We start from the raw sequence: 15,753 nt of genomic DNA on the forward strand, positions 1-15,753 counted from the left end.
GAGGGTAAAGACCAGGGAATTTTAGGGAGTACATGTAAGGGAGGGAGATGTTAGGGAGTCATTGATAATCAGATGTTAGAGAGAGGGCAAGAAATAAGATATTTGATTGGTAGAGGAAATGTTAAGCAAACAGGATGACAATGAATATGCTGTGGAGCTGCAGGCGGATGTTTGGGATGTGGATGAGGGTAAATGAGTATGTTAGGGGACAGGAGGCACATTAAGGAGGTAATGATGCTGTTAGAGGGGTGAAAGCAATGGAGTTCAGCCTAATTTCCTGGCTAGCCATGCATTCTGATGCAGCATCACTCCTGAAAATTTATATTAAAAAATGCCTGCTATCCTGAAACCTGGTCCCTAATCAGTCCTGAGAATAGTAAAGAAAAATTCACAGCTCCTTTTTAAAAAGGCCATTGAAAATATTCCTGACTCATTCCTTCTCTTTAGATTGTGTTCTCATCTGTAAAATCTTCCCAATGCAACTCCGTTCCTCAGAGCTTGTTCCTATCTGGAATATAAACTCATTTGAAAATATTACCTGACCCAGTCCTGGCAGTAATATAAATGTGTTTATAAATATTCCCACTCAGTCCTTGTCCCGCCTGCAGCTGAAAAGATTATTGATTAAAAATACTCTTAGCGTATTCCCGCCTGCTGCATAATTAATAATGCTCACAGGTTCTATTTCATTAATGCCTATCGGAAACCATTTTGTATTTGTTCCTTTAATTTTATGAATAAATTTTGCTCCATTTATTTAATACATTTTGTGGGACTACATTTTATGACAAATGAAAAATATTTATCATTTGCAAATTTATAAGAATCTCATTCAATTAAATAGCTGTTGCTTTAAGTAATTTGGAAATTTATCAAAATGGTAGATTAAATGTCCAGCACCATGGCTACCAGGTTCTTTTATTTATTTTTACAAAATCAAATACATTCCATTAATTGTTTCTATTTAAATTTGTGCGGGATTACAGTAAAGGGCTTCTGCTTTTATGTTAAATACATTTTCAGGGCATGACTCAGTTCCTCTGTCTTCCCATCAGAAAAGTGACAGGAGAGATACTAATATTGTTATGCATTTCTTGTCACACAGAACCTTTGTTCCTGTTGTCATGTTTTTGCCACACTCTGGTGTCAACTTTCATATTTGTAATGGGAACTGCCTGTTAACTTGTCATGCTGTAATTACATCCTGTAGCCTGTAGAAGTGCTGCAATGTCTCAGCGTTGTATCTACTCTATACTGTCAGGAAACTCCAATGCTCCAACCGGTTATTTGAAAAAAAATTCTGCCTTTAATTGCCAGTTTGATACAACTCAGTGAGTTGCTCGGCTACTTCAGAGGACAGCTAACGTAAATCATGTGGGTTTCGGTCTGGAGTCAGGTATAGGCCGCACTGGGTAAGGACAGTGGGTTCCTTCCATAGACAACTTTATATTGAAGCAATTAAGTTTTAATGCTAAACAGCTTGTTTTTACTGAAAATCAGCTTTTCATTTCCAGATTTTTTAAACTTGAGTTCAGATACTCAAACTGCTTTGAACTTAGGTTCTCCAGATTACTAGTCCAACAACATAACCACCACACTATTGTACTCAATAACCATGACACTGCTATGAGTTTTGCAAGTTAACTATGAATAATATTGTTGGATCCTTGGCCACTAGTTTAGTTGGATTAATGGATCAGGTCTGCATGCCTGTTTTGGGATGACAATTGGTACCATAGAGATCGCAGATCAGTAGACGGTTTTTATGTAGAACATATTCTGTTTATTTACAAAGGAACTCAGTAGCTACACTTGTGTACTTACAACTAAAACCCTGCCTCTACATTACAGACTCTTACTCTAGGCTACTAACTACTGACTACAGACTGCTAAGGTAGCCCACGCTACTCTGTCATTGGATAATAAGATCATGTGATCTATTATAACATTCTCCTTAAAGATATATTACACAAGAGATTATCACATCCCACCCCCTTTATTCAGAAATATATTTTACAGTTACAAATACACTTTTTCTCAAAATATAAAATTATTTACACAGATAAGTAATTTACAAATTTAGTCTTCCTGGGAGTTTCCTTATGCGTGTAGGATGTCTCAGCCCTACAGCTTCAGATATTTTGTCAGGAACCTGCTTTTCTGGTGTCCGAACAGCAGGTTCTTCAGTGGACACCTGTAAATCTGTTTCCTTAACTCTTGCAGGTGCAGCCAACCCTTCAAACACATCTGTACTCAGTTAGTTCTTTCATCAGGAAATGTTGGTGCAGTTGTGAACACTGGAGGGATCATTTCCTGATAGCTTATTTCTCTCCTCCTTATATGATCTATATGTCTCTGAATAATTCGATCTTCTATTTTCGCGTGGTAAGAAAGAGGTCCAATGACTTCACTTATTTCACCTGATAACCATTTATGTCCTTCACCAAAATTTTTCACATATACTGTCTCTCCTACGGTAAACCTTCTGGCATGACTATGCCAATCATATACAGTTTTCTGACTTCCCTGGCTCCTTTCCACCTTCCCCCCTAAATTTGGCACTATTATGCTCAATTTTGTCCTGAGACGACAATTTATCACAACTCAGTAGGTGTGATACCTGTTATCGTGTGAGGGGTTGTTCTGTAATGGAAAAGAAAACTTGCCAACTTGGTCGCTATGGAGTCTCCAGTTAATTTCTTCATACCATTTTTGAATGTTTGAACAGTTTGCTCGGCCAGTCCATTCGAAGAAGGGTGGTATGATGAAGTTTTTACATGAGTAATACCATTGAGGCTGATAAACCATTGAAACTCAGCACTTGTAAATGCTGTGCCGTTGTCTGATATGAGCACTTCTGGTCATCCTTTGATGGCAAAACTTTGTTGCAGCTTGTCAATTGTAGCAGAAGATGTTGGTGACTTTACCTCATATATGTTCATCTATTTTGCGTGAACATCAACAATAAGAAGAAACATTGTTCCCATAAAAGGTCCCACATAGTCAATATGCAATTGCACCCAGGCCTTCCTGGCCACTCCCACGGGTGTAACAGAGCTGCTGGAGGTAACTTTTGCACTTACTGACACTGCATACAGCTTTTCACTAAGCTCTCTATTTCTCCATCCATTCCAGGCCACCATAGATAGCTGCATACTATGGTCTTCATTCAGGAAATATCTGGACTATGTAGTTCAGTTAACAATGGCTCTTGTCCTTTTGGAGGAACAATCACTCGAGCTCCCTGCAATACGAAACCATCCTGGCTGGTTATCTCATGTCTCTGTGAAAATACCGTTTCATTTAATCAGATTCCTGTTTTTGTGGCCAACCATGAAGAACTTGCTCTTGTACTTTGGATAAGGCTGGGTCTCGTCTTGTCCAATCTCTAATCTATCTAGCACATACCGATGATGAATCTAAGAAGTTCAATAATAAAACAAGCTCTTGAGGAACTGGAATATTCGCATCATTTTCTTTCAAAAGCAAACGACTAAGTGCATCAGCGTTTGCAATCTGATTTGCAGGCCTGTGGATGGAAGTATACTTATACACTGCCAGAATCAACCCCATCTCTATATTCTTGCTGAGACTATGGTTGTATAGCCTTGTCCTCAATGAACAATCCTAGCAAAGGCTTATGGTGATACCATAAATGTTTGTAAAATGATGACCATGTACATACAGGTGAAATTTCTTGACACCAAAGATGATTGACAAACCTTTTTCTATCTGTGAGTATCCCTTTTCCGCTGTGTTGAGCATTCTTATTACATATCTAATAGGTCATTCTGAGCCACATTAGATGGGGAGCACTGCTCCCACTCCATAAGGAGATGCATCACATGTCAGACTAACTCTTTTCTTTGGTCAAAATGTACTAATAGAGTGGATGAGTGCAACAGCTGTTTCACTTTTGTGAAAGAGTCTTTCTTTGGTGTTTGCCAAGACCACTGTTGTTTTTTCTTGAGTAGGTAATACAGGGTGCTAGTTCTGTCGACAAATTGGGCAAAAAGCGTCCATAGTAATTGACCATTCCCAAGCATGATTTTAGCTTGGAGGTGCTCCTTGGTGCTGGGCCTCTCTAATAGCTCTCATTTTTCCCTCAACCAGGTGGAGGCCCTGTGCATCTACCCTATGACCTAAATAGACTACCTCTTTTGCTTACACTTTTCTTATTTAACATGCACTCCACCTGTGAAAAATGCTTCAAAACTTCTTCCAAGTTTGCCAAATGCTCATTTTAAGTGAATCCTGTCACTAGAGCATCATCTAAATAAACCACAACATGAGGCAATCTCTGCAGTAGGTTTTCCATTATTCTCTGGAATATGGCGCATGCAGAGGATACACCAAAAGGCAAACGGCTATATGGTACAATCCTTTGTGTGTATTAATTGTGACAAACTTCTGGGAGGCCTTCTCTAACTCCAATTGTTGATAAGCATGACTCATATCAAGCTTCGTGTAGGTGGTTCCATCTGCTATCTTAGCTACAAGTCATCAATTTTTGGTATAGGGTGTCTTTCCAATTTAGCCGCTTTATTGACAGTCAATTTGTAGTCCCCCAAGTTTGAACACTTTGGTCAGGTTTAAGTATGGGGACTATTGGTGCTGCTCATTCTGAGTACTGCAGAGGTCGTAAACTCCCAGTTTCTCTAATCTATCAAATTCAGCATCTACCTTTTTCCACATTGCATAAGGTACTGGCCTTGCTTCATAAATCGGAAGGGTCGAATCTAGATCAACATGAATTTTTGCTTGTAGCCCTTGGATCTTCCCGAGTTCATCTTGGAAAATCAAGGTGTATTTTTGTAGTAGCTCAGTGGCTGCCAGTTGGAAGATCTCAGTCCAATCCAATTTAATTTCCTTCAGCCAGTTTTGTCCAAGGAGACTTGGCCCTTCACCTGCTACCACTATCGAGAGTCATTTCACTGATTGACTTCCAGACTGTACAGTAACCATGCTTATGCCTTTAATTTTAATGTCTTCTCCCATGGAAGGTTTCAATTTGGCATTTGTTTCTTCCAAACTTAATTTACATTCCCATTGTTCAGGTGTTTAAAGGGGTGCTCACCTATTACCTTAGAGGAAGCTCCTGTATCCACTTCCATTCTGATAGACCTATTATTCACCCTCACTGTTACATAGATTGGTTCTGTTCTTCCTACCTTTAAATTATACAATGAATAAATATCGGAAATGGTTTCTTCTATGTTATGAATCTCATGGGTTTTTTTCTTTTGATTGAAAATCTGCCTGATTCCATCCTTGCAATGTTTCATGAGGTGTCCATTTTGATGACAGTAAAAATATTTGACTTTTTTAAACTTCCATTCATTACAAGGTTGTCTGCTTCCATCTCTCTAACCATTATTCCATGTTTTCACTGCTAAGTCATTTCTTTTTATTTGTCTGTAAGCTGTGGCTGCTTCCTGCTTCTCATCAGATCTGTACATTTTCAAGCCATTTTTGGTTGGGGCTCCCTGCCCAATGTGGGCAACAGTGCCATTTTGTACTCCCTGTATGGCTTTTGAGTCCCTCATTGTGCCTTCCATGGCCAGTGCTATTTCCTGTCCCTTCTGAAAATCCAAATTTGAATCAGGCAGTAATCTCTTCTGAATTGAATCTTCATTTATACTGCACACCAAGCAATCTCTAAGCATTTCATTTATAGATGTATCAAACTCCTAATATTCTGTTAACTGTTTCAACGTGCCACATAACAAGTGACTGCCTCCCCTGGGGCTCTTTTTCTTGAGTTAAATTTGAACCATTGAATCATTACCTAGGGCTTGGGCTGCTAATGATTCTTCACAAGGTTCGCTAAATCATCAAACCTTTTCAAATCCGGTGCACTGGGTGCTATTAAACTTCAGATCAATCCATAAGTCTTACTCCCACATGTGGATAAGAGGATCGTGCACCTCTTCTCCTCCCCCGCAATGTCATTTGCTTGGAAAAGAACGCGAGGCATTCAACATAATGAGACCAATCGTCCACTGTTAGGTCAGAAGGATTAACTCTTTCAAACTGTGGTATGCTTCAAGGGGACTGCTTTGACGATTAGGACAGAAATTCTACTTACAATTACTGTGTGAAGTACGACCCGATTTCGGTTTACTTGATTTCCTTCCTCGATTTTCTTGCTTTTTTTTCTCATCCTTCCTTTTTCTTGCTTTTTCACCTCATCACCAGTTTGTTGGATCTTTGGTCACTCGTTTAGTTGGACTGATGGTTCTGGGTTGCACACTTGTTTTGGAATGACCGAGTTGCTACCATGGACAGAGTAAATCAATAGACGGTTCCTTTGTAGAACACATCCTATTTATTTACAAAGGAACTCAGCAACTACACTTGTGTACTCACAACTGTATCTACATTAAAGACTCCTAATCAAGACTATTAGCTACTGACTACAGAGGTGGTACAGACTACTAAAATAGCCCATGCTACTCTGTCATTGAATAAGATCATGTGATCTTTTATTATAACATTCTCCTTAAAGGTATATTGCACATCAGATTGCCACAAATATAAAGATAAAAGCATTCCATAAAATAAGAACAGAATAAATGACTTAAAAGAGAACTGAATTATATTTGCAAAACTTGTTTGCATTATCCCCCTTGCTCTAACTCTGCTTTACCTGAAGATAATGCTTAGTGTTGATTCCCCATGCACATGACAGTACTATTAGTGCACATGCATATATGATTTATATACACACAATAAAACACAACTCAGAGAATATGGCTGCTCACTCACCTGTCTCTACTGCCTTTGTGTTTCTGTTTCACACTGCATCAGTTCTTTTCATTCATTTTCCCTCTTTCTCTTCTACTTCTCCCCTCTTAAGCCTTTTTGCTTTTTTCTCACGAATGTGATTTATTATGGTGAGATGGGAAAAGGAGCCAGAAATAACTGATAAATGCATTTGGAACAGGATTATAAAGAAAACGCGGTTTTCAGTGGTCCCATTTCCATTGCCTCCACCCCATCATTCACCATCACCCTCTCCTCACCACCAGCACCTCCCATCACACCCATGATGGCCTTTTTGTCAAAGAAGGCAGCCTCTTTTTTCTCCCTTTTCACCCAATATGACTTCTAGTACGATATCCATTCGCCTGGGCATGGATGGCTGAAACCCTCCATTTTGGGAATATCGGAATTGCTAGATGAAACAAGATCAAGGTCTGCCTAATTTGCTTTCTACAATCTTTGAAGTTTCATGATATAATGATAATGCAGCTGATGACTAATTATGATAGTCAATTACTATAAATTAGTCTACAACAGATCCAGAGGATGAAGAAAACCCACCAGTGGTGGAATATGTTGGGAACCACAGGACCCAAGTAATTTATTCCTCCCTAGAATGCTACATTTTGCGAGAGTGTAGCTGCTTTAAACCCTCTTCATCTGCCAGGTGAGCATGCAGCCTTTAAATTCCCGTCAACTGTGCAAGCACTCCCTCAGGCAACCCACTGTTTTGATGGAAGCTTGCACAGATGGATAATTACTATAAATCACTTATATCTGGTGAAAACATCTGTGCAAGTTCAGTCAGTGAGATCATTTGCATCATGCTATGACTGCCATTCTTATGTAAATCGATATTTTTACCCTTTGTTGGGTAAAGTTCCTGGCAGTAATTTTGAATGGTGCAATTGGCAGACCCATTTTGCATCTCTTCCATTTCTTTTTATTTAAAATGGATCTTGACTTTAATGGTAAAAAGAAATTGGCAGGGACATAAAACGGGCTGTGGATTTGCCAATGCTAGTTTCACGCTAAGTCACAAAGTCAAAATTAACTCCCACCCCCTTCTCTGTAAAATATTGACTGGGACAAGAATCATTTTTATTGTCTTTCCAATATTGCCAGCATTTGATATAGCCGTGGGGTAATTCATCAGATCGATAGTTTCAGAATTATATTTTACTGCCGTAAAATGATTTAGAGAGCATTTTTAGTTGAAAAGGACTTCAAGCTGATTATAGATATATTAAACTAAATCATAAGTATTGCCAACAAGAGCTTTAGATATAATTACAAATGCATTAAACTATTTGGTTAATCACTGCTTTATAAATTTGGGTAAAACTGAGAAGAAAAGCTATTTTTAAAAGGATCTGGTGGAGAAATTTCCTTTGGGATCACTTGTAACCCCTGTTTGCAAACCCCACTGACACATGTAAATGAGTTTTCTAATGAATTTTTATCAATGTTACAGGAGCTGAGAGGGAGAAACTTGCAAAAATCCATCCTTTAGTGCAGACTTTGATACTAAAACCATGCTATCAATGATCAAAAAGCCTAAAGAACCCCTTGTTTATCTGGGGATAGTGTGCATCATAAACAGATCAGCAAGGCAGTTTGGCCCTATCTTAGTTCACCAAGCAGAATGTCCTAAGCTTTCCCTCACTGCAGAATCCAAATAATTCTTGAACTAATTCAGAGGTTCACTTTCTGAGGGCAATTTTGACTTTGTGTTAAATGGGCAATATTGGTTCGCTCTTCTGTTAAATGCCACGCCTGATAATTGTTCTTATTGCATTCAAAATAATTTCCTGATTCACCTTTTCCAAGCCATTTGCTACCTCAAACAACCTTTTATAAAACCACCTCTCGTATATTTTCATCCAAGGCTGAAAAGCCTGAGTTTCCCCAGACTTTCTTGATAGTTTATACCTGAAAGACTAGGGGTGGAATCATCCCAGATTTGCACTAAGTGAGTAAAGACCTTTTACCAGCTGGCAACAATGGTGGATTTTCATGCCGTATCATCCCCTTCCCGCCTCATCAATTATGCAGTAATGAGAAACACACTGGATCGCTGGCAGGCAGCTTCCGATATGCCCACCACACTGTTATCTCGCCACTTCCTTACACTGGGTGCCATATTTAAACTGCAGCCCAGGGCTGCTCTGGTGAAGACATGGCCCCAAAAGCCAGGAAGAGTGCAGCCCCCTGATTTAGTGATGCATCCCTGGGTGCTGGATGCCATGGAGGCCTGCCGTGATGTCCCTACCCCTGTTCTGGCCGCAGGAGGTCCATCAGTCCCACATTCCGGCTTTGAGGTGGTGTCAGAAGTGGTCAATGACAACACTGTACACAAGAAATCGGCCATCCAATGCAGGAAACGGTTAAATGATCCCATCAGTGCCACCAGGGTAAGGCAACCATCTCATCAATCTCAACTCACCCACCCACAAGCCCATCACACATTCACTGGCATCTCACTCACTGTCAGCTCAAGGGACATCAGCACTCACTCTCGCACCCACAGCCTCAGATATCATCTCCTCTGGAGATCACCTCCTCATCCTGTCCATGGCTCTACTCAGCACACAGGCACACCTGGCATCCTTCTCATCTGCCCTTGCACCTTGTATCTGTGGGAAACCTAAGACCTGCACAAATCCTAGCACTCTTGCTTCCTGGCTTTCCTGATACCAGGCAAAATGCACAAAGTTCAGTGCCTTTGTGAAGATGGTGTCCATGACCTCCTGGATACACTTGTGTCTGAAGGTCACCGGTGGAGCTCTGGAACGAGCCACTGGTGTAGATTCCCTCCATGTCCCTATGGCACCAAACGCTACAGCAGGTAGCATACATGACCGACCCTAGACATGCGCAGTCATTGGCAGCACTGGTTCTCAGTCATTTGCAGGAATGAAAGGCACTGTCTATAGACCCTGGGTCTAGCGAAGCACCTACAAGCAATGACTCGCTGTGGATCTTCAACTGTGTGCGCAGCAGGCCCTGCTGCCCCTTCTTCTTGAGGGAGGTGCTCCCCCCTTTGTTGAGCTAGGTGCCTCCGCTGCTCTCTTCTTCTTCTTCTCTTGTCTCTGTAAGCCATGAGGCACACCACCAAATCACCAGGCTCCATGATCCTGGTGTTCTCCTCCTGTAGTTCAAAGAGAGAGATGTGTAGATTAGCTTATGTGTCATAAGGACCTCTCCTGGTTAAGCCTGAATGCACTTCATGCATGCCGGAAAGTGCTGGTCACTATTTGGATGGCCAGTGTGTAGTGCGTTTAATGGCTGTCCGAAACCCATCCCACCTTTACTCCACTTGACCGATTGGTGGCAGCTTCGGCCACTGGACTACATGCTGAGCTCAGCTCAGGTGCAGGCATTCTCCTAACCCGCACTGCAAGGCTGCGCCTTTAGCTTGAACCATGATGGATATTGGTCCAAATCTTAATAAAGAGCACCTCCACCAGTGGCTGCACCATGGCCAGCTTTCACAAGGCGATTCTCCAACTTGCCCACCCGGCCAACTGGTCTTGGGGAAGATATACTAGAATGGTATCAGGGATGAGGATTACAATCGCAGAATATACTGGAGACGCTTGTGCTGTTTTCCTTAGAGCAGAGAAAGAGTGCTTTGACAGAAAGGTTTGAAATGTTGAATATTTAGATAGAATAAACTAAGAGAAACTCTTCTCAACAACTGAAGGGTTGACAACAAGAGGGCACAAATTTAAGGTGATTGGGAAAAAAGGCAACATAAGGAAAATGTTTTTTATGCAATGATTGGTTAGGAGTTGGAATGTGCTACCTGATAGGGTTGTGTATATAGATTCAACAGTAGCCTTACACCAGCACTCTAAATGCTTATTAAAATCTCAATTTTTTTCCAAAGGCTTAAGTGTTGCATTTGATTAAATTTAAACCAAGGTTTTGGAATTTCAGTTTGAGATATGCAACTAGAAATTTTTGTTTTCACATCAACTCAATGTAAAAGAAAAATACAAATTTGAAGTTACTTTGATATAACCAAAAGCTGTTGAAATTTCTTCTCATATTATGGAATCATTGAATGATAGAGCACAGGATACCATTCAACCCAATCTGTCTGTGCCAGCTCTATTTTAAAGATTTGTTCATTGGTGGGATATGGGTGTCGCTAGCAAGGCCAAGCATATTTCCAACCCCTCATTGCCCTGGAGAATATGGTAATAAGCTGCCTTCTTGAAATGCTGCAGTCTATACACTACCATCATCTTGAATACAACTAAAGGGTTTGCTAGGCCATTTCAGAGGGCAGTTAGGAGGGAATCATATTGCTGCAGAGCAGATATATTCCATACCAGATAAGAATGGCAGATTTCCTTTCCTAATGGACAATTCTGGTACTTCCATGGTTACCATTACTGATTCTAGCTTTATGTTCCAGATTTATTTAAATGATTGAATTTAAGTTCCCCAGTTTCTGTGGCAGAATAATCAGTCCATGCCTTTGGATTACTAGTCCACTAACATAGTCACCATGATCCTGGACTCCAACTGGCGGAGCTACCCTATATTCACAGCCATACAAGCATGTAAATTAGGAGAAGGAGTAGGCAATTTGGCTCCTCAAATCTGCTCCTCCATTCAATAAGTCCAAGGCTGATCTGGTTGTCGCCTCAATGTCATTATCCTGCCTATACCCCGATATGCTATGACTCCCTTGTTGACCAAGAATCTATCTACCTCTGCCCTTAAAAATATTCAATGACCCCGCCTCCACCACTCTCGATGGAAGAGAGTTCCGCTGACCCACGACTCTCTGAGGAACAACATTTTTCCTCATCTCTGTCCTAAATGGGAAAGCCCTTATTTTTAAACTGTGCCCCTTAGTTTTGTTCTCTCCCACAGGGGAAATATCCTTTCAGCATTCACCCTGTCAAGTCCTCTCAGGACCTTATATGTTTCAATAAGATCAGCTCTCATTCTTCTAAACTCCAATAGGTATAGGCCCAACCTGTCCAATCTTTCCTCACAGGATTACACCCTCATCCCATGAATCAATTGAGTGAACCTTCTCTGAACAGTTTCTAATGCAATTATATCCTTTCTTAAACTGTAAACAGTACTTCCGATGTGCTCTCATCAATGCCCTGTACAACTGTAGCAAAACATCCCTACTTTTATATTCTGTCCCCCTTCTCCTACCCCATAGCCCTGTACATCTATTCCCTTCTAGTATCTATTCCACTTTTTTTATTTTGAATGTTTCTATTGAATCTGCCTCCATCATCACCCTTCACCATCATCAGACAGTGCGTTCCATATCACAACAACTCACTGTGTAAACAAAGTTTTCTCATGTTGCAAACATTGTAACATACTGGACAGTATTCTCAGCTTTGTGGCATTGTAGCAACAAAACAAGATATCTATCCGCAACTCTCACTCCATCCCACCCCATTACCTTTTTAGAGGTTATTTGTGATGCAGTGTGAGCTCCCAGTGTGAAAAGGAAACCTGCCATTAAAAAGCTGGCAAATCCTAGAAACAATGCTTCAGCACCAGAAAAGCAGTTAAAAACGGAGAAAAGCTCTGACACACGATCTTAGCCAGGTCTTCGGTAGGCCTCACCTGAGAATAAAGCCTACAACTGTATGCGTATAGGCCAAATTAAAGGGAAAGGAGGCCTTTAATCAGCCCTGTGCCCCTATCCAGAAATATCTTGGGACCTTATGACCCTGTCATCACGTTTCATCAGATAATTATGGAGAGCAATGATAACTGGACTAGAAGTGGCAGAGTGAGCCCCTCTCCCTAAGTCACCAGTGTTTCCATGTGGCAGACAAGGAAAGAGTAGCCAGTGACAATCACAGCATGCACAGTAGGTGGGGGTGGACATTACCATCCCATTTTCATACTATTTTTGCTGCAATCCAATTCAATGTTAAACTATGTTTACATATGAACATACAAACATACAAATTAGGAGCAGGAGTAGGCCATTTGGCACCTCGAGCCCACTCTGCCATTCAATAAGATCATGGCTGATCAGATTGTGGCCTCAATGCCACTATCCTGCCTATCCCCCAATAACCTTTGATTCCCTGGTTAGTCGAGAATCTATCTACCTCTGCCTTAAAAATATTCAATGACCCTGCCCTCACCATTCTTCGGGGTAGAGAGTGCCAAAGACTCATGACCCTTTGAGAGAAAAAAAAAATCTCCTCATCTCCATCTTGAGTGGGAGACCCCTTATTTTTAAACTGTGTCCCCTAGTTCTAGTCTCTCCCATGAGGTGAAACATCCTTTCAGCATCCACCCTGTCAATCTCCTCAGGATCTTATGTGTTTCAATAAGATCACCTCTCATCCTTCTAAATTTCAATGGATACAGGTCCAACCTGTTCAACCTTTCCTCATAAGGTAAACCTCCACCATCTCGCCTATCAGTCAAGTGAAAATTTTCTGACCTACTTCTAACACATTTATATCCTTTCTTAATTAAAGATACCAAAACTTTACACAATACTCCAGGTGAGGTCTTGTCCTATACAACTGTAGCAAAATACTTGTTTTATATTCTATTCCCCTCACAATAAACAACAACATTAAATTTGCCTTCCTAATCACTTGCTGTACCTACATACTAACTTTTTGTGATTCATGTGCCAGGACACCCAGATCCCTCTGTATCTCAGAGTTCTGCAACCTCTCTCCCTTTAAATAATATGCTGCTTTTCTGTTCTTCCTGCCAAAGTGGACGAGTTCACATTTTCCCAACACAAACTTCTATTTCTGCAGGTTAGAGCCATTTGAATTGAAATGCTAATAAACTGCAGGAAAGCGTCCTTGATTTTAGAAACAGAGTTTTCAAGCATGTTTCAATAAAGTTATCAATTATTTAATGTGTTAAGAACTTATGCTTGAGTTTAAATGTCAGATTGGCTTGTATTGACCTTAACATTGAACTTTCATTAATTTGACAAACTTGAAATATTTGTAATGGTGTTTGAATGTTTTTAGATTGAAAGCAGCCACAGTTGATTAAGTGTTGCAAATATCCATGCATGAGTACTTTAGCTGACAGCCGAACTGTGTTTTGATCATTTCTATCCATTTACTGACTCTGTATTTAATGCCAACAGCTGCAGATGGAGAGGAGTCAACTACAGCAGGTGGGATTTTGCTATATGCTGTGTGCAAAGTGGTCATTTCATTTGAATATGCATGCTACCTGTTACCCGTCAATCCTGCATGTGCAGTTCTGCTCAAGCGTAGTTTAATCCACTTTAACTAGAGCCAGTTAAACAGTCTTACTGACTACGCAAAATACACTTTCTGGGTATTCATGGCCATTAGTCTGAAACTGTTGGGCATAGCCTGTATTAAGATACAAATTAAGGCAGGCACATTCTCTTGCACAGCAAGCATATTCTTGGTGCGGTTCCTTTTTAGAATGTTGTTACATCAGCCAATGTCCTGGTGAACAATTTTGTCAAGAAACTGATTGATCCACCTGGAATACAAGTGGTCATATTTACACTTGTCTGCATGTTGAATATGTTTGTGGTGCACCTCCCTTTTATTTATTCCCTCCTGTCACACAACCTCCTATCTCACTCCATACATCCCGCAAAAATGCTTCTGCATGCTGGTATGGCTTCCATGTTGTTTCCCCTCTCCTTAAAGAACCTGCACAGACTTTATTCTTTCAAGTTGATCAAACCAGTATTTATTCCTTTGGTTGAGTCCTCCCTTGGGTGCATTTAAGGAATTTGGAAGAGAAGCTTCCTCCACCATGAGTTCAGCCTGTAACACTAAGTTCGTTTGGGATAGATTCTAACTTTGGTGTATTGCCTCAGCTCATATCCTTAGCCTTACACAGCAGCCAGCTAGAAGGAGCATGAGTGTAATAGATAGGATTTAGCAAGTAATGGTGTGTACATGTTAGAAATCAACTCTGTTTCCATATTGACCTATGTATTCAATATATATATATTTGAAATGTGTGTCTATTTTTCCTGTACTAATAAAATCAGGCAGCTGAGATGAAGTTGTTACTAGTGCACATTCAGTGAAAGCTGCATAAATGGGCACTCACAAAAAACACACTTGCACAAAAATGACACTTATTGAGAGACCCAAATAAATTACATTGTAAAAGATGCAAGTGCCACTTTGAAACCACGGACACTTGCAAATTATAAACTAAAGACAGCCCTGTGCGTACCAAGTCCCTAAATACTTGTCACGCTTCAAATGTTCAAAGTGCATATTTGGTATGAGTCTGAAGATCATAATGACCAATGAATGGTTACCCATGCCAGGTTTCTCTCCCCCAATCCAGGGTTTGGATCCCCCCCCCCCCACCCAGTATCTGGTGTTTGAATTTCCCACAGTTCTTTTCCTTACTGGTATCTAGGATTTGGTTCCCCACTTTCACTGATGTGCCTGCTGATACCTGGGTTTGAATCCTCCTACAGCAGCTGACAGTAAATACAATAGATAGGTTGATAATTAGCCATAGTTCACAAGAGACTGTAGGCATCAGAAGGAGAGAGAGAGAGAGAATTGGTTATTCAGCTTGAGGGTACCATTCTACTTCAAGTATCGGGCAGGCAAGGGGGCAGGTCCCAAGTCTACCTTGAGTTTGAATAGGAATTGAACCTGTGCTGTTGGTCTTATTTAGAACCATCTAAACACTAGCCATCTAGCCAATTGAGCTAACAGGTTCCCAGTAAATACAATAACCATTTTGAAAATGAGGACACCTGCAACAAAAGGACAATTGATGCCAGTACCTCAGTACCTTAAGTATTCATAATTTACAGATTTCACTGCATTATTAGGGAAATGTTGAATATCGAATTGCTAAGGAGATTACATCTAAAGATATCTATTTATTGCTGGAACATCGAAAGACATTGTATTGTGTTTTATTAGAAAGGTGTAATTAATTCAGTTGCAGATTATTATATTATGACAATTATTTTACTTGTTCAGGCCC

The 15,753-nt window shown here is 40.5% G+C and overlaps 1 protein-coding gene across 1 annotated transcript in view; it reads left to right on the forward strand.

Moving 5' to 3' along the window:
- Nucleotides 1–15,753, forward strand: part of LOC121276884 (EGF-like repeat and discoidin I-like domain-containing protein 3) — a 318,995-nt gene that overhangs the window by 83,375 nt on the left and 219,867 nt on the right. Inside the window, exon 3 of the mRNA XM_041185494.1 lies at nt 13,892–13,921. Coding sequence (XP_041041428.1) covers nt 13,892–13,921 — 30 coding nt within the window. The remainder of the gene's footprint in view (nt 1–13,891; nt 13,922–15,753) is intronic.

Source organism: Carcharodon carcharias, chromosome 4, assembly GCF_017639515.1.
Source record: "Carcharodon carcharias isolate sCarCar2 chromosome 4, sCarCar2.pri, whole genome shotgun sequence".
In the NCBI taxonomy this organism is placed as follows: Eukaryota; Metazoa; Chordata; class Chondrichthyes; order Lamniformes; family Lamnidae; genus Carcharodon; species Carcharodon carcharias.